Genomic DNA, 27,323 nt, shown 5'->3' on the forward strand with positions numbered 1-27,323 from the left:
GGAGCGGTTTCTTCCAATTCTCATCTCTTGCTAAATTTGAAGTCAATTAAAGAATACTAAAGAAGATGCTTTTTACTTATTTGAACCTTTTATCATCTCTGTAGTAGGCAGGGCAAGTATTATTATCCCTATTTTACAAGTGGAAAACAGCTATAGAGAGAGTTTTTTCACAGTACCTAGGGGACGTGGGAGGGTGTTAGTACTCATACCACTAATTGATATACATTTCTCTTGGCACTTATGCAGTCTAATACATGTTACATATTTATGTCTAGATACTACTTCCTAACTTAGACTCAAAGCTCTTTATCACCTGTTATTTTATTCATTCATTTAAGATGCATTGTTTTGACAAAAAATTTAATCAATTGTTGATCTAAGCAAGAAATGGAAAATTTTATTCGAGCCAACCTGAGGTTTATAACCTGGGAGATGGCTTTTCAGAAAGTTTTGAGAACTGTTCTGCCCGTTAGATGGCAAAGCACACTTATACAAGTTTTTGAGACAAAGCGTTATACATCACATGAGGCATCAGCAGATTATACAATCCAGATAGGCACTTAACAAAGTGAGTAGTGATCATCTTGACCCCTTACAGGATGAAGAAGGAAGGTTATCTCCTAAGGAGGTCTGCAGATGCACAATACACAGTAACGGGGAGGGAGGAGGCCCAAATCAGCAGAGAAAATTCTTACATTTAAATTTTTCTTGTCTTGCCATAAAATGTGAATTTTATTTCATCTTTATTTTATTTTTGAGTCATATGGGGGTTGCAGTGGTGAACTAGACTGATATCATGGTCCCAGCCTTAGTGACCTTGGAGTTTAGGTAAGGAAGGGGGGGAGGGGAGACAAACAGGCAATTAACATAAAATTAATATAAAACCAGTGTTTGATGGTGGTAATTTACAAAGATGGGGGAACTACCTTATCATTAGGTGGGGAAGAGAAGTAGGGTGGTAGTAAACTACTCAGAGGAAAAGGGTATATATCTGAGCTAAAATTTGACACAGGAGTAGAATTTTCCCATGTGAGAGAAGCTGCCCTATTCCCAGATAGAAGGAATAGCATAAGACTGAAGAGAAAGGGAGAGGAAGATTTGGGGGGTGGGAGGAAGGGAGGGGAGGGGAGAGGGAGTGGGGAGGGGCAGAAGGTGGGCTGAGTGGCTCACTGAGCATGCTGGGGCTAGCAGCTAGTGTAAAGTGAGGAGTGGTAAATGAAAATACTGGGCGCAAATTTTAAAATGGTTTGGTAATTTAAGAGCCGGATTAAGGAGTCTGTGTCGTCCTGAGGGAAATGGGGTGCCTGTGTGAGGCTTTAAACAGGGCAAGTTCATGGAGACATGGCTGCTCCAGAGTATCTTCACCATAAAACTAAGCTTCCACAGGCAATACTGAAGTTTCGGATGCAAGGCCGGAAAGAAAGGTACGAACAGAGTGATGTTTCGGCTTTGTGTCCCACAGGCCTTGGGGCTGGTGTGACGTTTGGGGGTACAAGAGAGGCCCTTGGGATGACAGACCGAGCCATTTGGAAAGTGGTGGTATGATTTCCTGAATTAGTGATACAGAATGAGAAGAGAAGCTGGGCTGGAGAGGGATGATGGTTTCGTTTTAAGAAGTGTTGGCGTCTGAGGCATCTGGGCTGTTTTTTAGGATTGGGTTCTCTGCACAAAATATATTCCATAAATATTTTAAAATTTATTTGTTGTACCGTCCAAGCTTGTAAACCTACCAAACCACCGTACTACTGGATATGATCAAAGTGTGAACGCCGAATAAATCTACATTCTAAATCCGATGAGGACGTAGCGAAAATACGGGTTTGCGGTCTCTTGAGCGACGGGTTAATGGTTGGCCTTTGAGCATGCTCAATGCTTAACCACAGGCTCCCAGCTCCACAGGCGTCCAAGTGCGAAAAAGCGGTTGCCCCCTGCTGGTCAGAATTGAGTACTTCAGCGCCAGGAGAGGAAATTTCCTAGGGGCGTGGTAGCTGGTGGATGACGTAGAAGCCCGGCGTCCAGAGAGAGGCGGTTATTGACTGCGTAAGCAAGTGCGCGCCGTGGGAAACCTGACCAGCCGCATGGCTGCGGGTTGCTCAGCGTCTCCGCGGCCGAAGGCGGCCTCAGAAGGGCCGGTGGTGGGACCGGCCGGCGTCTTGCCTTGCCTAGAATTGCCTACCTACGCGGCCGCCTGTGCGCTCGTGAATAGCCGCTACTCCTGCCTGGTGGCGGGGCCGCACCGAAGACACATCGCACTGTCGCCGCGCTACCTTAACAGGAAACGCACCGGTATCCGAGAACAGCTCGATGCCGAGCTCCTGCGCTATTCCGAGAGGTACCAGTCTCTTACACTTCTCTTTCCCAGAGCGGAAAACATCATAACGTTGCTTACTGCTCCTTCTTTGGGGCACGGGAGGGGGCAGCGGGTGGACGTCTTAATGGCGCAGCAGAAAAGGGGCGAATGGGAGGTCTCACCGGCCTCAGCGAGCTTACCCCGAGGCATTCTGGAGTGGCAGTCCACCTCGAGAGGCTAGTGCCTCCCTGGTCAAGATCTGTACAGAGTCCCTTTCATAGGCAAGAAAGAAAACGTTAAGGTGACATGAATTGTGTCGGCGGAAGGGGTGAAGAAGCTCGCTCCACGAGAGGAAGAGGTAAGAATAGACCAGGGGTTTGGAGACCGGTTAGTTTTGTATGTTTTCTCATTTGATAATGAAAGTTTGGAATGCAGTACTTCAAAAGATTCTCTCTCACTTTATAGAAAATTATACATGAAGCATTAATACTTCGTTCAATCGTTTATTTATAAACCACGAAGGGCGGTTTTTATTGTTTTGGCCCTGGTACTCTCCCTGGTTTCTCTTCTCTTGGATCTGATCAGGGATGAGAGAAATACTATTACTTTGTTTCCTTTTTAAGAGTGGAAAAAGGAAAGCCTATTGCTCTTGAAGGTGAACAAAACCCTTTTGCTGCATTTAAAGTAAGATATTCGAAAATAACTTGAAAACGCTTAGAATTACAAGGGTGGAGGGTCAGGGGGAGGGGGCAGATATACCTTACTAATCCTCTAGACCACTTGGCTGGAAAGTAAGGGTTATAAAACTAGAGTGAGTGGATTCCCTGGGGATTCGTTATTGCCCTTCAGGAATTTAATGAACCCATGGAAATTGCAGTTTTCCTATGTCAGTTTTCTTGGGTAAAGCATCCAAGGTTTTCACTACTTTCTCAAGGGATCCTGAACACTACACAGGTTAAGCATCTAGAATTTGCAGCTTCCTTCAAGCACCAGCACACACTTGTGTGTCTATTTTGTATACTAGAGACTTGGGATATAAAAAAAAAAAAAGATCCCTGTTTCAAGAAGCTTTAAGCACTAGTAAAGATACAGATGTAAGCCAGATAAATCAATGAAATGTTAAAATTTGACAGAAATCTAAATTAAGTTAAGAAGAAGTGGTGAATTGGATCTTAGGACCTTTGAGAACAACTTGGTAGGAGGAGGGTACTTTTGTATATGTGCTGCCGAAGCGAGCACGAGGAGGGTACTTTTGAGATATCAGCATTCTGGGCAAAAAGAGTGGCATAAACAAATGGATAGTAGTTGTGAAGTAGAACATTTTGCCCAGATAATTGTAAGTACTTTATAACTGAAGTAAAGTTTATATCAGGGGAAAGACATTGGGTACAGCTGGGGAGGAGGGCAGTGGCTCAAAGATGGGGTGGAGGATAATTCAGAAAGGATGGCCATTTTGCTCTTCCCCACCTGCCTTTGCCAGGTGTTTTTTGTTTGTTTGTTCTGTTTGCTTAAGCAGGAAGCAGGGTTACCACTTTGTCCTCTCAATAACCTCCAACTCTGAAACTTGGCACACTTTTGAGACAGTGGTACCTGTGATGTCTGGGACATAAGCCGATTTTGCAGTTTAAGAAACCACTTGATAGCATTATGTGATGGTTTAAGGAGGATGAGACAGTAAATATGAAGAAAAATTAAGAGCTTGTTATACTTGTCCAAGAGAAAATTGATTAGAGAGGATGCATTTGGGAGATTTAAGGATATGTAAGGTGGTCATAAAATCTGGAAACATAGATGTTTGATCTGTAACTAATTAATGCCTACACTTTGACAGGCTAGAAGAATAGGAACCATTACACCAGAGAGATGAGGAACTGACTGGATAATGATAATTTCTGTAACTGAATTGGACAGTGTGACCATGTGGCCTAAGTTGCACTCTGAACAGATCTGAACTCCCCACCCTACCCCCCATTATTTTTGGGGTGTGCTAAAAACTCCAGTTTATTCTGTGCAAAAGGGGCACCATACATTAAACTGTGCATTAATAATGAGGGACAAAACATTGAATATATCAAGAATTGTAATACTCATCCACCATTTATCATATATAGTTTATGTTTCCAGACTTTGGGGCCATCCTATACAATCAGGAGGACATGCTGCTCTTTGTTTAAGAAGTAAGGAAAAGGGGAGAATTGAGAATGGCTCTCATGTTAGTTATCTCAACAGCATCCTCTACATGACACACTGTCCACCTTTTTTTCCCCAGTGACAGAATTTTTTAAAGATAATACCATTTCAGTTTTGAAAAGTCTGCTTAGAGAAAATGAGTAGGTTTCCAAAACCACATTATAATTTCTAAGTTATATCTTTGAGAGATCATTTTCTTATCCCTTTTGTATATGACAGCTCTTGAGTTATTTGAAGGTGGCAAATGTTACCTCCCAGTAGTTCCAGAAAAGTCTTAAGTGTGCGTGCAGTCTAATCATCCCTTAAACTTGATTTAATTGTTTTCTAAGTATCTCACGTGAGGCTGTCACTCGGCCCTGAAACCTACTTAGGATGGTTTCAGAAAAGCAAAGGTAAAAGAGGGGAAGGTATAATGTTGAGGTGTCTGTCTCTGTCTGATGATTTCTAGTAAATATTATGCAGTGAGTTGCTTCTGAAAAGGTTTGCTGGATTTACACAAATTCTTTTGGGTTTAGGCTCTATGGTCACATTCCCTAGTCAGCAGTTCTGAAACCTGCAGAGCTCAGTACGCCCTCTTATAAGAAATATTTTGCAGTACTACCTTTACTGTCATTGGAAACACACTTTAGTGTACTGAAATGAAACTTAAAGATAGTATAATCTACCTACAGAATTGAAAAAACATTCATATAGTGCTCTAATACAATATAGTAAAATGTACTTCAGCGTGATGATGCTCAAGCATGACTACCTGGACAGAATAAAGCCTCCTTAACCTTGAATCATTGTGAATGTATCAGTTGCAAATGTAGATTGGTGCAGGGATCTTGGGTTGACAGCTCACATAACATACAGTGTCTATAGTGCTAAAATGCTATCCTGAAATAATGTGTATATTCTCAGTAAAGCTCCATGCAAAACAAGCTACTCTTGAATTTATATATTAGTTACATTCCTGGAAATTTTAACTTATATTGAAACCATGCAAAGATTTTATGTTCATACACACACACACGCATATATGCATGTATTTTTAGGTATTATGACTGACTGTTTATAAATGTTTATAAAATGAGGTTTGTCCACTTATTTAACTCATGTAGAGCTAGGGACAATTTTCATTGTGTAGGACTGTTTTGTATGTGGCAGAATGTTTCCCATCCCTGGCCTTTGCAGTGTGACAACTATGATTAGTACCACAAACTCCCAAATGCCCCTTAGGGGACAACAGTTTTCCCCCACTTGAAACTCTTTAATTGTTGATTAGGGGAAACAAAGTGTTAATTTTGTTTTCTTTCTCATGTGGCGGTTACTTTTTTTTTAAAACCCTCCTTTCTCTCTGTTTTCTGGGCCCCTAATATTCTCTTTGTGATGGTATAGTTCCTGCTTAGGAAAGCCACATGCAGAAATTAGTAATTCAAAAGGGTGCTTTCTGGAGTAAGTCTCTGAGTTTATGGATTTCCTAATTTGGTATTTAATTAAGTTCTGTTCCAGTGACTCCTGGCTGTTTTAAACAACTGCTACTAGGTATAAATTCTTACTTTTATTCTCTGTGAACCATTCTAGAAGTTTGAGTTCACCAAAAATATTCTCTGCTCTCAAAGGCCTTAGACTCCTGTCTGGAATCCAAACATGTAAACAAAGAGATTAGGTAAATAAGAACAGTGCTCAGAGTCCTATAGGAGTAGAGGCAGCATGATTTAAGCCTTGCCTGGGGTAGTCAGGAAAGTTTTCGGAAACATGTAGGTAGTGGCTGTGGCAGTGAAGTCACCAGCTCAGACTCCTTAGTAGCTGTAATTTTTTTTTTTTTTTTTTTTTTTTTTTTTTTTTTTTTTTTGCCTCTCACTGCTGTGGTCTCTCCCGTTGCGGAGCACAGGCTCCAGACGTGCAGGCTCAGCGGCCATGGCTCAAGGGTCCAGCCGCTTCGTGGCATGTGAGATCTTCCCGGACCAGGGCACGAACCCGTGTCCCCTACATCAGCAGGCGGACTCTCAACCACTGCGCCACCAGGGAATCCCCAGTAGCTGTAATTTTTTAAGAACTTGGAAATGACATTTGGAAATAGTAGTTGTCCCCTAATCCTGTATGTTTAATCAACATACAGTTTGTTTATTTATTTATTTAGGCTGTGTTGGGTCTTCGTTTCTGTGCGTGGGCTTTCTCTAGTTGCAGTGAGCGGGGGCCACTCTTCATCGCGGTGTGCGGGCCTCTCACTGTCGCGGTCTCGTTGGGGAGCACAGGCTCCAGACGCACAGGCTCAGCAGTTGTGGCTCACGGGCCTAGTTGCTCCGCGGCATGTGGCATCTTCCCAGACCAGGGTTCACCGTGTCCCCTGCATTGGCAGGCAGATTCTCAATCACTGTGCCACCAGGGAAGCCCCGAACATACAGATTAAAGTGTCAGAATCAGTTCTCAAAAAATGAAATAGTTGTATTTGTTATCATTTTGTTATACTAGCAACAGTTGCAGTTTGGGGATTTTTCTCCATTAAGTCATTGGCTTTAATATTCAGGGGCTTCAGCTTTGACCCCAATACTTCTCTTGCTATATATGCCATCTAGTACAGAAATTCGGTAATGGTGGATAATACCAAAATTGCCTCGATTCAGTAATATTCACAGAAATAGACATTTTTCTTGCTAAGTCCCATTTTTTCTCTCATTCTAGCATGACTAGAATTCAGATGAATAGGAAATAGGGAAGAAGTGTCAACTTATTGCTCTTGCATACTTGGACATTTTGTTTCTGGCTACCTATCTTGAATAATTATTTTTAACTTAGCCATTATTTTGGAACGCTTTGACGAAATTGAACTTCTAAAGTTCTTGCAGACTAATCATATACTATAGTGCTTTTGTCATGGGTGATTATATTAGGAGATGTATACTCTGGACTCAGAATATCTAATCAATTAAAAGGGGATAAATATCATTTTTCTTTTCTTTCTTTTTTTTTTTTTTTTTACAGCCTTTTAGGTGTACCCATTGCTTATGATAACATCAAAGTAGTGGGTGAATTAGGAGATATTTATGATGATCAGGGACACATTCATCTTAACATTGAAGCAGATTTTGTTATTTTCTGCCCTGAACCAGGGCAAAAACTTATGGTATGTATTTTTTTTTCTATCTTTCTTTATATAGTTATTTAATTATGTAATTAGGAAAATTTTAAGAGACTGTACACCTTGGAATTCACAAGGATTGCTTTTGTAGGTAACAAAATCATTTTTAAGGAAACAATAAAAATTATTTTCCATCAGTTTAATCTAGGTAAGTTTTTTAATTTTTATTGAAGTATAGTTGATTTACAATGTTCTGTTAGTTTCAAGTGTACAGCAAAGTGATTCAAGTGATATATATTCATATATACATATATATATATTCTTTTTCAGACTCTTTTCCATTATAGATTATTACAAGACATTGAATATAGTTCCCTGTGCTATACAGTAGGTTCTTGTTGTTTATCTATTTTATATATAATAGTGTGTATCTGTTAACCCAACCTCCTAATTTATCCTCCTTCCCCTTCCCCTTTGGTAACCATAAGTTTGTCCTTTATGTTTGTGAATCTACTTCTGTTCTGTAAACAAGTTTATTTGTATCATTTTTTAAAATTCCACGTATAATTGGTATCATATGATACTTGTTCTTCTCTGACTTACTTCACTTAGTATGATAATCTCTAGGTCCATCCATGTTGCTGCAAATGGCATTATTTCATCCTTTTTATGGCTGAGTAATATTCCATCATGAGTGTGTGTGTGTGTGTGTGTGTGTGTGTGTGTGTGTGTGTGTGTGTGTATGTGTACCACATCTTCTTTATCCATTCTTCTGTCCATGGACACTTAGGTTCCTTCCATGTCTTGGCTATTGTAAATAGTGCACCTGTGAACATTGGAAGCATGTATCTTTTAGAATTAGTTTTTGTCTTTTCTGGATATATGCCCAGGAGTGCAATTGCTGGATCATATGGTGACTCTATTTAAAATTTTTTTTTTTTTTTTTTTGCCGTACGCGGGCCTCTCACTGTTGTGGCCTCTCCCATTGCAGAGCACAGACTCCGGACGTGCAGCCTTAGCGGCCATGGCTCACGGGCCTAGCCGCTCCGCTGCATGTGGGATCTTCCCAGACCGGGGCACGAACCCGTGTCCCCTGCATCGGCAGGCGGACTCTCAACCACTGAGCCACCAGGGAAGCCCTATTTTTAATTTTTTAAGGAACCTCCATACTGTTCTCCATAGTGGCTGCATCAGTTTACATTCCCACCAACAGTGTAGGAGGGTTCCATTTTCTCCACACCCTCTCCAGTATTTATTGTTTGTAGACTTTTTGATGATGGCTGTTCTGAAAGGTGAGGTGATACCTCATTGTGGTTCTGATGTGCATTTCTCTGGTAATTAGTGATGTTGAGTATCTTTTCATCTGTATGTCTTCTTTGGGAAAATGTCTGTTTAGGTCTTCTGCCCATTTTTTGATTGGGTTGTTTGTTTTTTTTGATGCTGAGCTCTATGAGTTCTTTGTATATATTGCAAATTAATCCCTTGTCAGTCACATTGTTTGCAAATATTTTCTCTCGGTCCATAGGTGGTCTTTTCATTTTGTTTACGGTTTCCTTTGCTGTGCAAAATATTTTAAATTTAATTAGATCCCATTTTTTTATTTTTGCTTTTATTTCCATTACTCTAGGAGATGGATTCAAAAAAATATTGCTGTGATTTATGTCAAAGAGTGTTCTGCCTATGTTTTACTCCAGGAGTTTGAGTATCTGGTCTTACATTTAGGTTTTTAATCCATTTTTAGTTTATTTTTGTATGTGGCATTAGAAAATGTGCTAATTTCATTCTTCTACATGTAGCTGTCCAGTTTTCCCAGCACTGCTTATTGAAGAGATTGTCTTTTCTCCATTGAATATTCTTGCCTCCTTTGTCGTAGATTAATTGACTGTTAAGTGCATGGGTTTATTTCTGGGCTTTCTATCCTGTTCCACTCATCTATGTGTCCATTTTTGTGCCAGTACCATGCTGTTTTGATGACTGTAGCTTTGTAGTATAGTCCGAAGTCAGGGAGCTTAATTGCTCCAGCTCCCGTATTCTTCCTGAAGATTGTTTTTGCCATTTGGGGGTTTTTGTGTTTCCATACAAATTTTAAAATTATTTGTTTTAGTTCTCTGAAACTGCCATTGGTAATTTGATAGTGATTGCATTGAATCTGTAGATTGCCTTGGGTAGTATGGTTATCTTAACAATACTGATTTTTCCAATCCAGGAACACGGTATATCTTTCCATCTGTTTATGTTGTCTTCAATTTCTTTTCAGTTTTTGGAGTGCAGGTCTTTTGCCCCCTTTGGTAGGTTTATTTGCAGGTGTTTAATTATTTTTGACAATTATTTTTGACATGATGGTTAATGGGATTGTTTCCTTAATTTCTCTTTCTGATAGTTTGTTTTTAGCGTGTAGAAATACAACTGATTTCTATATACAGTAAGTCCCCTACACATGAACCTTCAAGTTGCAAACTTTCAAAGATGGAAAGTGCCTTCCATCAACGTCAGGTGTGAGTGAAATCACAGCTTGCCTTCTGTCTCCTATTGCTGACTATCCTTCAGCTCTGCCATCTCCCACCTCCTCTCCATCCTCAAGTCAGTAACTCTTCTTGCCTCTTCACTTGATGTCAGCCCTGGTATGCCAGCTGTTGTACTGTACTACTGTACTTTTTAAGGTATTGTACTGTAAGATTAACAATGTTTTATCTTTTTGTGTTTTTTATGTATTATTTGTGTGAAAAGTATTATATACCTATTACAGTACAGTACTGTACAGCCAATTATGTTAGTTGGGTACCTAGGCTAACTTTGTTGGACTTACAAACAAATTGGACTTATAATGTGCTCTCAGAATGGAACTCGTTCATATGTAGGGGACTAACTATTAATTTTGAATCCTGCAACTTTACCAAATTCATTGATCTCTACTTGGTTTTTGGTGGCGTCTTTAGGATTTTCTATGTATAGTATCATGATCCGCAAACAGTGACAGTTTTACTTCTTCCTTTCCAATTTGGATTCTGTTTATTTCTTTTTCTTTTATAATTGCTGTGCTAAGACTTCCAAAACTGTGTTGAATAAAAGTGCTGAAAGTGCTCATCTTTGCCTTGTTCCTGAACTTAGAATACTTTCAGGTTTTCACCACTGAGCTTGATATTAGCTGTCGGTTTGTCATATATGGCCTTTACTGTGTTAACGTATGTTTCCTCTGTGCCCACTTTCTGGAGCGTTTTTATTGTAAATAGATGTTAAATTTTATCAAAATCTTTTTCTCTTTCTATTGAGATGATCATATGGTTTTTACTCTTCACTTTGTTAATGTGTTGTATCACATTGATTGATTTCGTATTTTGAAGAATCCTTGCGTCCCTGGGATAAATCCCACTTGATCATGGTGTATGATCATTTTAATGTATTTTTGGATTTTGTTTGCTAGTATTTTGTTGAGTATTTTTGCATCTATGTTCATCAGTGATATTGGCCTGTAATTTTTCTTTTTTGGTATCTTTGTCTGGCTTTGGTATCAGGGTGATGGTGGCCTTATAGAATGAGCTTGGGAGTGTTACTTCCTCTGCAATTTTTTAGGATAGTTTCAGAAGGATAGGTGTTAACTGTTCTTTAAATGTTTGATAGAATTCACCTGTGAAGCCATCTGGTCCTGGACTTTTGTTTGGGGGAAGTTTTTAAATCACTGTTTCAATTTCAGTACTTCTGATTAGTCTGTTCATATTTTCTTTTCTTCCTGGTTCAGTTGTATCTTTCTAAGAATTTCTCCATTTCTTCTAGGTTGTCCATTTTATTGGTATATAGTTGTTTTGTTGTAGTCTCTTATTATCCTTTGTATTTCTGTGGTGTCAGTTGCAACTTCTCTTTCATTTCTAACTTTACTGATTTGAGTACTCTGCTTTTTTTCTTGATGAATCTGTCTAAACTTTTATCAATTTTCTTTATCTTTTCAAAGAAATAACTTTTAGTTTCATTGATCTTTTCAATTGTTTGTTTTTGTTTATTTCATTTATTTCTGCTCTGATCTTTTGATTTCTTTCCTTCTACTAACTTTGGGTTTTGTTTGTTATTCTTTCTTTCATTGTTTTAGGTGTAAGGTTAAGTTGTTTATTTGGGATTGTTCTTGTTTCCTGAGGTAAGATTGTATGCTGTAAACTTCCCTCTTAGAACTGCTTTTGCTGCGTCCCAAAGGTTTTGGACCATCGTGTTCTTGTTGTCATTTGTCTTTAGTTGTTTTTTGATTTCCTCTTAGATTTCCTCAGTGTTCCATTGGTTTAGTAATATATTGTTTAGCATCCATGTGTTTGTGTTTTTTACAGTTTATTTCCTGTGGTTGATTTTTAATCACATAGCGTTGTGGTCAGAAAAGATGCTTGATATGATTTCAGTTTTCTGAAATTGACCAAGGCGTTTATTGTGGCCCCAGATGTGATCTATCCTGGAGAATGTTCCATGTGCACTTGAGAAGAAAGTGTATTTTGGTGCTTTCAGATGGAATGTTCTAAAAATATCAATTAAGTCCATCTTTGTGTCATTTAAGCCCTGTGTTTCCATATTGATTTTCTGTCTGAATGATCTGCCCATTGATGAAAATGGATGATAAAGTCCCCCACTGTTATTGTGTTAATGCTGGTTTCTCCTTTTATGTCTGTTAGCATTTTGCCGTATATATTTTTTGTTGTTGTTTTTTCCGGTACCTGGGCCTCTCACTGTTGCAGCCCCTCCCGTTGCGAAGCACAGGCTGTGGACGCGCAGGCCCAGCGGCCATGGCTCATGAGCCTAGCCGCTCCACGGCATGTGGGATCTTCCTGGACCGGGGCACGAACCCGTGTCCCTTGCATCGCAGGTGGACTCTCAACCACTGCGCCACCAGGGAAGCCCTGCCTTATATATTGAGGTGCTCCTATGTTGAGTGCGTATATATTTACAATTGTTATATCTTCTTTGATTGTTCCCTTGATCATTATGTAGTTTCTTTGTCTCGTGTAACATTCTTTATTTTAAAGTCTATTTTGTTTGATATAAGTATTGCTACTCCAGCTTTATTTTGATTTCCATTTGCGTGGAATACCTTTCTCCATCCCCTCACATTCAGTCTGTATGTGTCCCTAGATGTGAAGTGGATCTCTTGTAGACAGCATATATACGGGTCTTGTTTTTGTATCCATTGAGCAAGTCTGTGTCTTTTGTCGGGAGTGTTTATTTACATTTAAGGGAATTATCGATATGAATGTTTTTATTGCCATTTTGTTAATTGTTTTGGATTTGTTTTTTAAGGTCTTTTTTCTTCCCTTCCTCTTTTGTTCTCTACTCTGGTGATTTGATGTCTATCTTTAATGACGTGTTTGGATTGCCTTTTTTATCTATCTATTATAGATTATTGGTTTGTGGTTCCCAGGAGGTTTTGATATAGAAGTCTGTATATGTACAAGATTGTTTGAAGTTGCTGATCTTTTAATTTCAAAAGCAGTTCCAATATCCTGCATTTGTACTTTCCTCTTCTCACGATTGCTGATTTGTGTGTGGACGATTTCCTGCCTTTACTTTATGTTTGCCTTTACTGGTGAGCTTCCCCATTCGTAATTTTCTTGATTCTAGTTGTGGCCTTTTCTTTTCCACCTAGAGAAGTTCCTTCAGGATTTGTTGTAACGCTGGTTTGGTGGTACTGAAATCTCTTAGTTTTTGCTTGTCTATAGTACTTGATTTCTCTGTCAAATGTGAACAAGAGCCTTGCTGGGTAGAGTATTCCTTGTTTTAAACTTTTCCTTTTCGTTAGTTTAAATGTATTGTGCCTCTCCCTTCTGGTCTGCAGAGTTTCTGTTGAAAAATCAGCTGATAAACTTATGGGGGTTCCCTTATATGTTATATGTTACTTTTCCCTTGTTTTAATATTTTTTCTTTAATTTTTGTCAGTCTGGTTTTGGTGTGTTCCTCCTTGGGTTTATCTTGTATGGGACTCTGTGCTTCCTGGACTTGAGTGAGTGTTTCCTTCCTCACGTTAGAGAAGTTTTCAGCTATAATCTCTTCAGATATTTTCTCAGGCCCTTTCTCTCTCTTCTCCTTCTGGGACCCATATAATGCGAATGGTGGTGCATTTAATGTTGCCTCAGAGGTCTCTGAGACTGTCCTCGTTTCTTTTCATTCTTTTTTCTTTAGTCTGTTCCATGGCAGTGATTTCCACCATTCTGTCTTTGAGCTAACTTATTTGTTCTTCTGCCTCAGTTATTCTGCTATTAATTCTTTTACTGTATTTTTCATTCCAGTTATTGTATTGTTCATCTGTTTGTTCTTTAAAAACACCTCATGCAACTTCTTGGTCTGTGCTGCCAATTTTTCCCCCAAGATCTTAGATTATCTTTATTCTCATTACTTTAAATTATTTTTCAGGTAAGTTGCCTATCTCCACTTCATTTAGTTTTTGTAGGTTTTTATCTTGTTCCTTCATCTGGAACGTATTTCTTTGCCATCTCATTTTGTCTAACTTTCTGCGTTTGTGGTCTCCTTTCTGCTGGCTGGAGGATCGTAGCTCCTCTTGCTTCAGGTGTCTGCCCTCTTGTTGGTGACGCTGGTCCTGAGGCTTGTGCGGGCTTCTTGGTGGAAGGTACCAGTGCTTGCCCCCTGGTGGGTGGAGCTGGGTCTTGTCCCTCTGGTGGGCAGGGCCATGTCAAGGGGTGTGTTTATAGGTGGCTGTGAGCTCAGTGTGGCTTTAAGTACCTTGTCTGCTGATGGGTGGGGCTGTTTTCCTATCCTGCTGGTTGTTTGGCCTGAGGCTTTTCATCACTGGAGCCTGCAGGCTGTTGGGTAGGGCCAGGTCTTGATGTCAAAATGGCAACCTTTAGGGGAGCTCACACTGATCAGTATTCTCTGGGGCCTCTGCCACCAGTGTTCTTGCCCCTGCCATGAGCCACAGCTGACCCCCACCTCCCCCCCCAGAAATCCTCCAAGACCCATAGGTAGTCCGGCCCCGGCTCCTATGGAGTTACTGCATTATGCTGGGTCCCAGTGTATGTGAAGCCTTGTGTGCACCCTCCATGAGTGGAGTCTGTGTTTCCCCCAGTCCTGTGGAGCTCCTACACTCAAGCCCCGCTGGCTTTGAAAGCCAAGTGCTTCCAAGTGCTTTTAGGGATTCCTTCTCCTGATGCCAGACCCTCTGGCTGGGGAGCCTGACATGGGGCTCACTCTTGTGGGAGAACCTCTGCAATATAATTAATTTTCCAGTTTGTGGGTTGCCCATCTGGTGGGTATGGGATTTGATTATGTTGCGAAAATGCCCCTCCTGCCGTCTCACTTTCTTTTTTGTCTTTGAATGTAAAAATATCTCTCGGTGGGTTCCAGTCTTCTTTATCAATGATTGTTCAGCGGTTGTGATTTTGGTGTTTCTGCAAGAGGAGGTTAGCTCAAGTCCTTCTACTCTGCCATGTTTTCTGGAATTGAGAGGCTGCTTTTAGTTTGGATGCTTGCTGTCTCTTTCCTCAGTGTGTGCTTGCCATTATCCCCTTGATATGGGGTGTGTAGGTACAGCCTTCCTTACATGCTCCCTGGACAGTAGGGGCAGCACATGGCGCCTGGTGAAAGGTCTTGTGTGGGTGCCCGCGCTCCACTCCTGGGACAGCGGGGGCAGGGCGTGTTGCCTGGTCGTGGGTCTCGTATGGATGGCTGTTGTCATGCCCTCCTGGGACAGCAGGGGCAGGGCCTAGCACCTGCTCATGGGTGTTCTATGGGCGACTACTCTCCACACCCTCCTGGGACACTGGGGGCTGTACTTGATGCCTGTTCATGAGTCTCGTATGGGCTGGTGCTATCTGTGCACTCCCGGGACAGCAGGGGTAGAGCTTCACGCCCGCTTGAAGGGTCTCGTATGGGTGCTGCTCTCCATGCACTCCTGGACTGGGACAGGGCAGGGCCTGGCGCCTGCTTGTGGGTCTTTTAGCAGCAGTCCATGCCAGCCTCAGGAGCCTGCTGTGGTGGCAGTGACTCAGCACACCCCTGGAGCTCCTATAGCGGTGTCCTGTTGTCTGGGAGCACTCACAGGGGAAAGAAACTCGTGGTGGGCCTAGTCCTTTCCCTGGGTCTGACCTCTGAAGCCTGAGCTTCAGCACCCAGCCCCCTCCCACACCAACAGAGGAGTGTCTCAGGCTGGGGAATGCAGTGTGGCAGTGCCGGTCTTCTGTGCATGTTATTCTCCATTTTGCCTTCCACACACCAGTTGCTGCTCTCTCCTCTTGGGCTGTGAAGCTATCCCTCCATACATTCTGATCTCCTTGTTGGTGAAGAGACTTCCCAGGGTGTGGGAACCTTTCCTCCTTCACAGCTCCTTCTTTGGGGTGCAGGACCCATTGCGATTCCTTCTTTTTCATTTTCCTTTTATCCTGCGTGGCTGTGGGGAGGTTTTCTTGTGATCGGAAGTCTGAGGTCTTCTTTTGGCATTTAGTAGATGTTCTCTGTGAATCGTTCCACTAGTAGATGTATTTTTAATATTTTTGTGGGAGAAGGTGAGCTGCATATCATACTCCTCTGCCATCTTGATCTCCTCCAGCCAGTCTGTGACCTTTGGTTGGAGCATTTAGTCCATTTACATTTAAGGTAATTACCAATATGTATGTTGTTATAGGCGTTTTTAAAAATTGTTTTAGACTTGTTTTTGTAGGTCTTTTTTTCCCCTTTTTTAATTTTATTCTCCTGTGAGTGGGTGATTAGCTTTAGTGTTATGTTTGGATTCCTTTTGTCTTTCGTTTGTGTATATCTATTATAGATCTTTGGTTTGTGGTTACCATGAGGTTTTTGTAGAGCAGTCTCTCTCTCTCTCTATATATATATAAAACACACATATATGTATATAACATACATATATAGATATAAAACACATATGTATATATATGTGATTGTTTTTAAGGTGTTAACCTCTTAATTTCAAATGCATTTTAAGTGCTCTACATTTGTACTCTTCTCCCCTCATGATTACTATTTTTGATACCATATTTTACATCTAATTGTTTTGTTTCCCTTAATTGCTTATTGTGGATGTAGGTGATTTTTACCACTTTAATGTTTTCCCCTTCCTACTAGCTTTGCATGTGGGTGATTTCCTACCTTTACTATATTTGCTTTTACTGGTGAGTTTTTGCATTTTGTAATTTCCTTGTTTCTAGTTGTGGCATTTTCTTTTTTGCCTAGAGAAGTTCCTTTAACATTTATTGTGTAAATCTCGTGTTGTGGTGCTTAATTCTTTTAGCTGTTGCTTATCTGTGAAGGTTTTAATTTCTCCATCAAATCTTATGAGACCCTTGCTGGGTATTTATTCTTGGTTGTAGATTTTTCCCTTTCATCACTTTAAATAATCTTGCTACTCTCTTCTGGCTTATGGAATTTCTGCTGAAATATTAGCAGGTAACCTTATGGGAGTTACCTTGTAGGTTATCTATTGCTTTTCAGTGTGTCTTGGCATGTTCTTTGAGTTCATCCTGTGTGGGACTCTGCATTTCCTGGACTTGAGTGCCTCTTTCCTTTCCCAGGTTAGGGAAGTTTTCAGCTATTATCTCTTCAGATATTTTCTCAGGCCCTTTCTCTCTTAACCTTCTGTGTCCCCTATCATGTGAATCTTACTGCACTTGATATTGTCCTAGAGGTGTCTTAAACAATGTCATTTATTTTCATTCTTTTTTCTGTTCAGTGGCAGTCTAGGCAAGTTTTTAAACTCCATGATACTAAAACTGACGTGCATGTACAGAGTATATGCCCCATCCAATTTATTCTCTGTATACCATCAGAATGATTTTAAAGGTTTAAAATTTTTTTTATTATTATTTTATAACTTCTCAAATATATACAAGTATAGTTTGTTTATATAGGATTCAGATGGTATAGCAACATATACAACTGGAGTTGCAAATCCAAATAGCTGTGGGACCAGGCAGGTAATGGAAATGAATGATAGGGGTCAGGGCATCCATACTGTGCTGTGGAAATGAAGGCCCTGTGGGGAAGGTCTTTCAGTTTTTTGTTTTTTAAGAGAAGGTGAAAATGCAGAAGTTGATGTGAAATCTACTAAAATGTGTACATTTATCCACATCACTTGCTCCTTTCCCACCAGCAGTTCTCTGTGTTCATATGTACTTATATATGTATTTTTTCCTTTAACTAAATGTCTATAGGAATTGTTTAGTCCATGAGAACTGTTAACTAGCCCTTGATACTGTTAATTAAAATGTAGGTCAGATTTCACTATAACAAAATTACAAGGCCTTTCTAATTTAAAAATGTTTTTCAATGTCATTTGAACTGCTAGAAATAGTACCCTTGCCCTCCAAACTGGGATCCTATAACCTCCATACTATTAAAGTTGGTGGTAGATTTGTACTTTAAAATTCCCAAATTAAACTGTCATCTGCTTTTTGTAAATTATCATAAATGTAAATATGTGCATGGAAATAACATTCTAATTGTACAGAAAGTGAAATGAAGTTAAATTATCCCTTTTACTCTGTCCCCTACAATAAGATCCAGTCCTCAAATACATGTGACCATTTTTTTCCATTTAATAATATGAGATATAGTTTACATACAATATAATGTATCAGGTTTAATTTACATACAGTAAAATGCAGTAGATCATCCTGTGCAGCTCAGTGAATTCTGACAAGTGCATATACCATTTTCTCTCCTTAGAAGTGACTCTCATGCCCTGTCCTGGTCAATCCCCTTTATCCTAGATACAAACACTATTCTGATTTCATTATCATAAATCAGTTTCACTTGTTCTGTAATTCTTTATTAGCGGAATTTTTCGTTATACACTCACAGTCTGGCCTCTTTTGGTCATGTTTTTGAGTAATGTCCATGCTTTCGGGTATATTGGTGGATTTTGTCTTCTAATCGTTCATGGTATTCAGTTATATGAGTATATATGTACTTTGATTATCAATTTGATTATCCATCCTCATTGATGGACATTTGAGTTGTTTCCAGTCTGGACCTGTTATGAACAGAGCTATTGTAAACATGTATTTTCATTTCTCCTAAGTAGAAACTTGAAGCAGTATTGCTAGGTCAGGGTAAACGTGTGTTTAACTTTATGGAGAACTCATATCCCCTTCAGTACTTCCAGTTGCTCTGCATTCTTGCCGACAATTGGTGTTGTCTTTTGATTTTACTGGTGGGCATATGGTAGTTTTTCCTTACGGTTTTAATTTGTATTTCCCTCATGAGCTCTTTTTCATATGTTTCGGTAAGAAGGGCCTGTTCAAGTACTTTATCCCTTTTTAACTGGGGTTTTGTATTCTTTTCATAGTTTTGGTACACATCCTTTTCAGGTAACTGTATTGTGAGTATTCTTTCCCAGTCTGTGTCTTATTTATTAACTTTTAATGGTACCATTTGACAAGCAGAAGCTTTTAATTTTGATGCAGTCTAATTTATCATATTATACTTTCTAAAGCCTATCTAAGAAACTTGGCTACCCCTCAGTTGCAAGGATATTCTTCTATAAGATTCTAGAATTTTTGTAGTTTTAGCTTTTCTGTGTAGGTCTGTGATCAATCTTGTTTTCTTGTGTGTACGACTTCATAGGTCCTTGAGCTCCATTCTCTTGCCCATATTCAGTGTTCTCAACCCATACATTGAAAACTTTTCTTTGCTCATTGAGTATTTTTTAATTGAAAACTTTGTAACAGTTTTAGAAAAATTGAATGTAAAGTATAGCATTCTCATATACATCACCTCCTTCCACACCCCTCCCCCCCAAAAAACCTCACATAAACATACAATTTCAGTTATTATTGACATACATACAGATGTGGTACATTTGTTACAATTGTTGAGCCAATATTGATACATTATTAAAGTCTATAGTTTACAGTAGAGTTCACTCTTTGTTTTGTACATTCTTTGAGTTTTGACAAAGGTATAATGACACGTATCGAACATTACAGTATCCTATGGAATAACTGGTCACTCTAAAAATCCTCTGTGCTCTACCTATTCATTGCTCCCTCCCTCGGAAACAATGGCAACTACTTTTTTTTTTTTTTTTTTACACTGTCTCCATAGTTTTGCCTTTTCCGGAATGTCATATAGTGGAATCACAGAGTATGTAACCTTTTCAGATTGGCTTCTTTCACATACAAATGTGTTTAAGGTTCCTCCATGTCTTTTTCTTGGCTTGGTAGCTTCTTTTTATTGCTGAATAATATTCTAATGTATAGATGTAGCACAGATCCTTCAGACCATCCAGAAGGTACCATTCTGGACTCCTTATAAGGAGACAAGTAAGTTTTATTCTGTCACATGTGGAAGGAGGTACTGCCATTAAACAACACTGTATATGTGTTAATATTTCTTACAGTTTTATAATTCAAAATATGTGATTTTTAAAAAAATGCTTCGGGTTTTCATTCATATACTTTATATATGTTCATAACTAGGGGAACAGAAAACTTAAGTTTCTTGGAAATTTTCATTTTAACCTTAAAATCATATAGTATTGTTATTATTATTTAGTTTTAAAGCTTCTAGTAATGTTATGGTTTAGTTAAAATAGCCATGCTCAAGGTGAGCTTTCTAAAAACTCTACAGTGTTCCTAAAGTGGTATTTTAGTATAATATGTGGTAAGTTTTAAATGAGGATCGACTTTTTCGATATTGAATTATACCATTATTTTGACATTTTCTATTTGAAGATCACTTTGAAGACTGTAAAGTTTGTTTCACCTTTAACTCTTTGGCTCTCTTCTTGATGTAATATTTTTTCCTTCTTCCCAGGGTACAGTTAATAAAGTGTCTTCCAGCCACATTGGCTGTTTAGTACATGGGTGCTTCAATGCCTCCATTCCTAAACCTGAGCAGATGCCAGCCGAGCAGTGGCAGACTCTGGAGATAAACATGGGTGATGAACTAGAATTTGAAGTATTTCGTTTAGACTCAGATGCTGCTGGAGTATTCTGCATTCGGGGAAAACTGAATATCACTAGGTCAGTTCCTAATCACATTATTATCATTTTGATACTTAATCGTTTCTATTAAATTCTGAATTTAGGAAACATAAATCCTGCTTTTAAAAAGTTAATTTTTTTTACTGGAATATTTGTACTTTCAAACCATAAAGTCAATGTAAATATGAATCATAAGTGCTCTGACAGTGCATTGAATATTCTGAAGCTCTGCATCTAACTGGTCTGTATTTTATTAATTCAATTTTTTATTGTCTAGTTTGTTGGTAATCTTTTTAAAAGTTGATCCCTGAACTTGAGACTACTAGAAGCTTAATCATATTGCATAACTATTACCCTTTTGTTTTTACACAGTTGAAACAAAAATAATGCTTTTATTATTGTCATTATACCAGGTAGATCATTTAATTTCTGTATTTTTCTTGTTTGGAATTCTTGTAAGAATTACTTTGATCCTGAGCCTGGGTTCATGGGAGCCAAGTTTAATGGGGTGGGGGGGGGGAACTCTTCGCATCCTGTGTTAGCAACTTTTTCTAGATAAGGCCTTGATAAGTAACAAGAGTATGGGTTAAAGTTCTAGAGCAGCTGTCCAAAAGAACTTTCTGTGATGATAGAAATGTGCTATATTTGTGCAATATAGCTTGTTGCTCAAGCCTCACTCTTGAGCATCTGAAATGTGACTAGTGTGACTGAGGAAGTGAATTTTTTAAGTTATCTTATTGAAATTTCTTAAATTTAAATAGGTGGCTAGTGCTACTCTATGGGACAGCAGTTCTATAGAGAGAGGGCTACTTCATTGATCCTTGTTTTTATAAAATATTCACAACTTTGAAGTCATACTGCTTCAGCATAGGTTAAGAAGAACAATGAACTATTACTTGAAACAAGGATTGAGGTAGTAGATGGGGAACTCCAATACTTTGATAGATAGGAGAAGTTTTTTTCTTTTTTCCTATCAAATGTCACTGGTTTGGCTGGTAAGGCTGGGTATGGTGATGTTTAGTGTTCAGTTTGGTTTTCTGAACCAAGCTAAAATTTAGAAGGCATGTTTTTGACAAAAGTTTATGTCATTTTTATATATGAAACAGTCTAGGAAAAGTACTTGGGAAACAAAAAATTTAACATTTCCAAGACATGTCACTGTGCTGGGAGATAACAGGATAGAATATTTGAAATTTGTGTCCTAGGTATGGTATCTTGTACTACTGTCATTATTTAGAAAAATCTTAGCATGTGGGGAATATTCTTGATCTTATTTTGTTCTTTCATTTTTGCTTAATGTTCCATAAATTTTTTAAACTAATTTATAGTTTACAAACCAAGTGCTCTGCAGTTTCTGAAGAAGTAACAGAAACTGGCACTGAGGAAGCTACTGAAAAACCTCAAAAGAAGAAAAAGAAAAAGAAGAAAGACCCAGAGCCATATGAAGTGGAAAGTGGTATCACAGAGCTAGCAGATTTTGCAGATGTTACCATGAAGGAAGAGACAGATCTGCAGATTAATAACAATGTGAATGGCCTCTGGAAGGAAGAGCCAAAGAAGAAGAAAAAGCACCAGGACCCTGTTTTCCAAGGCAGTGACTCCAGTGGTTACCAAAGTGACCATAAAAAGAAAAAAAAGAAAAGCAAGCACAGTGAGGAGGCTGAATTTGCACCACTTTTGGAACATGCACCAAAAAAGAAAAGGGAAAAGTAATTTTCTTTAGTGCATTTTAAATATGATTTGGTTTTTTAAAAATTGATTTACACAAAACAGATGACTAAAGTTTGAACTATGAAATGTTTTGTATTCCAGTACTTTGCAAAACAGGGAACATTTGATGAGGAGTTGAGTTTTTGGTGCTAAAATTACAAAACAGATAAATTTGGGAAATGCCAGTGTTATTAAAGTGCTATTTTACTATAGACAGAATAGAAAGGTAAGAGCTGCCCTCAGTCTCAACTCCTTCATTCTTCCAGTGTATACATTCTAAATAAAATGATTTCTACAGTCTGCAAAAGGACTTTTAAAATACTGTTATTTCATATCATACAGAATGAGATTTGAGCTTGGGCTTTAGAATTTTTTTTGTTGTTACAGGTTTCACATTTAGTCATGATATTACATGACATGCTATTTTGCTTTGTTTAAATTACCAGTTTTAGGATTTCTTTTATCATGGCTACTACAGTATTTCTACTGTTGTTTAACTTAGAATGGTTTGCCAAAGGAGTTTCTGAAGTTTCCAGAGCTCTTAAGAACCTTGCCACTACTGACTGTGTGGTAGGAAACAATATTCACTATTCTTTTCTTCTAGGTGCATGCATGTTGTTTTCCTTTCTCTCTCAGTCTAAGAGGTTGATGGAGAGGCTGTTTTCTGACACTTGTTCATTTGTGCCTCAACCATTCTGCTTTTGTTGTGTGTTGGAGAGGAGGAGAGTGTGCTGAAGACAGGAAAAATGTGATTCTGACTAGTGGGGAACTTCCCTACTTTTAATATTTGAGTTAAGCTACTAGAAATTATTATGAAGAGAAAACAGCTATTCACTGCTTTCACTGAGAAAATGTGAAATATGTCTTAACTATTGGAAAACAAACAGTGAAGAATGAAATGACAAGCTGGTTGAGCCTGATAATCAGTGCAAGGTTGTGTTCGTTGAGGTAACAGGTATTTGATGATCTGTGTGTAAAACACATTCTACTGAGGTCCAGGGGTATAATGGCAAACAAGGTAGAAATAATTCCTTCCCTCATGGAATGTCGTAGGAAAAACAGATGCACATACACAATATAAGTAAGAAATGCAGAAAATTACTAATTGTGGTAAGTGCTGCAGAGAAAAAGAAGATTGTCTACTCACTGTTAGTTGTGATCATGGCAGCCATTTTCATTGCCATTTATCTAGTATCAGACATAGTAGTACTGGTCTTACATTGTTTAATGTTTGTTAATGTATGGGTTCCCAAAGTAGTAGATCCAACCTGTAATGATAGAATATAGAATTTGGAGAGTGGCAGTCATTCACAATGTTTGTCTACAAGCACATGTGCCAGACAGTGGAAATGTGCAGGCCAGTATCTTTCCTTATCATTAGGTTCACGTGGGTATTTAGCCCTCAAAATGTAGCTAGTCCAAATAGAGATGAGGTATCAGTATAAAATACACATCAGATGTTGAAGATGTACAGAACATGTAAAATATCTCAATTTTGTATATTGGTAGATTATAATATTTTGGTACAGTGGGGTAAATAAAATGTTACAATTAAATCAGCTTTTTTCATTTTTTTTTTTTAAAGATTAAAAATTGCATCTGAGGGGCCCACATTATCTTTGTTCTGGACAGCACTGGTTTAAAGGAAGGATGATTTGAAAAAGATTTAAAACAAGCTATACCATATTCTCAAGAGTTTAATGTAGTACCATACCCAGAAAATGTCGTATAAATACTTCCTTTAAATTTAAATACATAATTATAATGTCTGACTTAATGTGAAAAATTAATGTTTAGTGAAACAATTCTAAATCCCTTCTGGTAAATACTAAGGAAGCTGTTAAATTGATGCTATTCATGGAAAAATACTTTGTGGCTTAGCAAAATAAATTCCCACATATTTATTGTATTTTGCTTCAGTTGCTGCTTCTGTTAATCAATGTTGTATTTTAAAATAATTTGCATCTTTGAAGAAAAGCGTATGCTGAACTTGAAACTAGATTTATTCATGGTTTTTCACAATGTCAGTAGCTTTGAAAAGGCAGAGCTGGTCATTTGCCTTGCCTAGAATAAAGTGACAATGACAGTTGCTTTTATCTGATACAGAAACCTCTGATGATGGTATCTTCCATATATACTTCAAAACACTTCTCACATGCTACATTAATCTAGGTTTTTCCTTTTTATCTTGGAATTTGCTCATTAAAATCCTCTAGCCTAGACTAGACCCCTTATCCTCTCTTCAGTTCCTATTAATCATTAATCACTGGGAATAAACAGAAGTTTGAAACGTTTTCAGGGCTCTGGTCACCACACCACCAATCACACCCTCTATCAATCAAGGGGATAACGGCCAGCACATACTGAGGAAAAATGTGGCAGGCATCCATACTGAAAACAGCCCTCCAAAAATATTAGACTCATACAGGCTACACAGGGATGCTCCCACATAAAAACAACCCTTCACAGTAGGTAAGTTTCTCCTAAATTCACAGAGAAATATAAGTAAAATGAAGAAGCAGAGGAGCCAGTCCCAATAAAAGAACAAGAGAAAGCCCCTGAAAGAAATAATAATGAAACAGACCTCTCCAGTCTACCAGATCGTGAATTTAAAAAGGAGGTAATAAAAATAATGAAGAAATTAAAGGCTATCGATAGAAATGCACTAGAACTAGAAACTGTAAAGAGGAGCCCATTAAAATTAGAAAACTCATTTGCCAAGATGAAAGCTGAGCTAAAGGCAATTAATAGCAAACTAAATAATGCAGAAGAATTAATACGTGATCTAAAAGATATAATAATGGAAATCAATCAGAACAGCAGAACAACAAATAAAAAAAAATGAAAGCAATATGTGAGGTCTATGGGATAATATAAAGTCGGCCAATCTACACATAATTGGCATGCCAGAAGGAGAAGGAAGAGAAACAGGAATGGAAAATGTATTTGAAGAAATTAGCTGAAAACTTCTCACAGTTAAAGAGATACCCAGGTACAGGAAGCACAGAGGGTCTCAAACAAGATGAACCCAAACAGACCTACACCAAGACATATAATTAAAATGGCAAAAGTTAAAGAAGATTCTAAAGGCAGCAAGAGAAAAAGAGCTAGTTAAAAGGGAACCACCTTAAGGCTATCAGCTAGTTTCTCTACAGAAACATTGCAAGTCAGAAGGGAGTCTCAAGATACATTCAAAGTCCTGAAAAGGAAAAACCTGCCATCTAGGATACTCTACTCAGCAAGATTATAATTTAAAATAGAGATAAAGAATTTCTCAGACAAGCAAATTTTAAAAAATAAAGCAATACTAAACTTATCCTGAAAGAAACATTGAAAGGTCTTCTCTAAATAGAAAAGAAGCAAAAAGAAGCAAAAATCTACAGGAAAGAAATCACAATTGTAAATTACTTAAGACAGTACATAGATTTTTTTAAAAATCAAAATTTGTGAAAGTGAAAATAAAATGAATAGCAAAAGGATAAACAAAAATGTAAAGAGGACAGAAAAATCGTAAAATATGGGGAAGGGGAGTAAGACAATGTAGTTTTTGGGGGTATTTTTTAGAATATGTTTGATCCTATATGATTGCAAGTCTAAAGCAAGTAGATATATTAATGGGTTAGCATACATGAAAAGCTGGGTAACCACAGATCAAAAACATACAGTAGATTCACAAAAAGCAAAAAGGAGAGAACTCAGGCATAATATTAAAAAAAGCCATCAAACCACAGAAGGAAAAACAAAAAGGAAGAAAGAAGAAATACAAAATCAACTGGAAAACTAGGTTTAAAATGGCAATAAATTCATGTCTATAAATAACTACCTTAAATGTCAATAGAGTAAATGCTCCAAGCAAAAGACAGAGTGGCAGATTAGATGATAAAAGAAGAGCATACAATATGCTGCCTACAAGAGACCCACATTAGGGCAAAGGACACACACAAACTGAAAGAGAGGGGATGGAAAAAGATACTTCATGCAAATGGAAATGAAAGCAGTGGTAGCAACAATCATATCAGACAAAATAGACTTTAAAACAAAGGCTACAAAGAAAGATAAAGAAAGGACACTAGAGGGCTTCCCTGGTGGTGCAGTGGTTGAGTGTCCACCTGCCAATGCAGGGGATATGGGTTCATGCCCTGATACGGGAAGATCCCACATGCCACGGAGCGGCTGGGCACATGAGTCGTGGCCGCTGGGCCTGCGCATCCAGAGCCTGTGCTCCGCAAAGGGAGAGGCCACAACGGTGAGAGGCTTGCGTACCGCAAAAAAAAAAAAAAAAAAAAAAAAAAATCATAAACCACAGTCAAGTTGGATTCATCCCAGGGTCATAAGGAATGGTTCAACATACACAAGTCAATCAATGTGATACAAAAGAAAACATCAACAAAAGAAAAGATAAAAACCATGTGATGATATCAATAGATGTAAGAAAAGCGTTCGATAAAATTCAACATCCATTCGTGTTAAAAGCTTATCAAAGTGGGTAGAGAGGGAACATATCTCAACATCATAAAACCTATTTATGACAAACCCACAGCCAGTGTAATACACACAGTGAAAAGCTGAAAGCCATCCCACTAAAATCTGGAACAAGACAAGGATGCCCAGTCTCACCACTTTTCAGCATAGTATTGGAAGTCCTAGCTATAGCAATCAGACAAGGAAAAGAAATGAAAGGTATCCAAATAGGAAGGGAAGAGGTAAAATTGTCATTATATGCAGATGAAATGATACACTATGTAGAAAATTCTACACTCCACACAAAAACTACTAGAACTGATAAATTCAGCAAAGTAGCAGGATACAAGAATAACATACAGAAATCTGTTGCCTTTTTTTTTTACACTAATGATGAAATGTCAGAAAGGGAAAATTTTTTTTTAAATGTCTCTTAAAATTGCATCAAGAAAATAAAAAACTTTAGAACAAACCTGACCAAGGAGGTGAAAGACATATTATATATGCTCAGAACTATAAAACACTGATAAAGAAAATTTTAGGTCATTTAAAGAAATGGCAAGAATATCTCATGCTCTTGGATTGGAAGAATTAATGTTGTTAAAACAGCCACGCTACCCAAAGCAATCTACAAACTTAATGTGATCCTTATCAAATTACCCATGACATTTTTCACAAAACTGGAATAACC

General features: G+C 38.3%; 2 protein-coding genes and 1 long non-coding RNA gene across 7 annotated transcripts in view; 2 read left to right on the plus strand and 1 right to left on the minus strand.

Annotated features, from left to right (window-relative positions):
• Window positions 1-7,559, plus strand: part of TMEM196 (transmembrane protein 196) — a 301,366-nt gene extending 293,807 nt beyond the window's left edge. For all 3 annotated transcript variants that reach the window (XR_013829718.1, XR_013829719.1, XR_013829720.1), the window contains one exon: window positions 7,448-7,559. The gene's annotated coding sequence lies outside the window, so the exon portion shown is untranslated. The remainder of the gene's footprint in view (window positions 1-7,447) is intronic.
• POLR1F (RNA polymerase I subunit F) lies at window positions 1,941-25,680 on the plus strand. The gene is made up of 4 exons (XM_079931367.1): window positions 1,941-2,332; window positions 7,448-7,589; window positions 20,292-20,500; window positions 21,790-25,680. Exons 1-4 carry the CDS (start codon window positions 2,079-2,081, stop codon window positions 22,172-22,174), a joined length of 990 nt encoding a protein of 329 aa, XP_079787493.1. The 5' UTR covers window positions 1,941-2,078; the 3' UTR covers window positions 22,175-25,680.
• The window catches only part of LOC307191363, a 447,907-nt gene continuing 437,114 nt past the window's right edge, over window positions 16,531-27,323 (minus strand). For 2 of the 3 annotated variants that reach the window (XR_013829722.1, XR_013829723.1), the window contains one exon: window positions 23,319-23,439. This is a non-coding gene — a long non-coding RNA (uncharacterized lncRNA). Of the gene's footprint in view, window positions 20,471-23,318; window positions 23,440-27,323 lie in introns of those variants that run through there. The other variant, XR_013829721.1, reaches the window with a different exon arrangement.

The sequence above is a fragment of the Stenella coeruleoalba genome (assembly GCF_951394435.1).
Source record: "Stenella coeruleoalba genome assembly, chromosome: 9".
Lineage (NCBI taxonomy): Eukaryota > Metazoa > Chordata > Mammalia > Artiodactyla > Delphinidae > Stenella > Stenella coeruleoalba.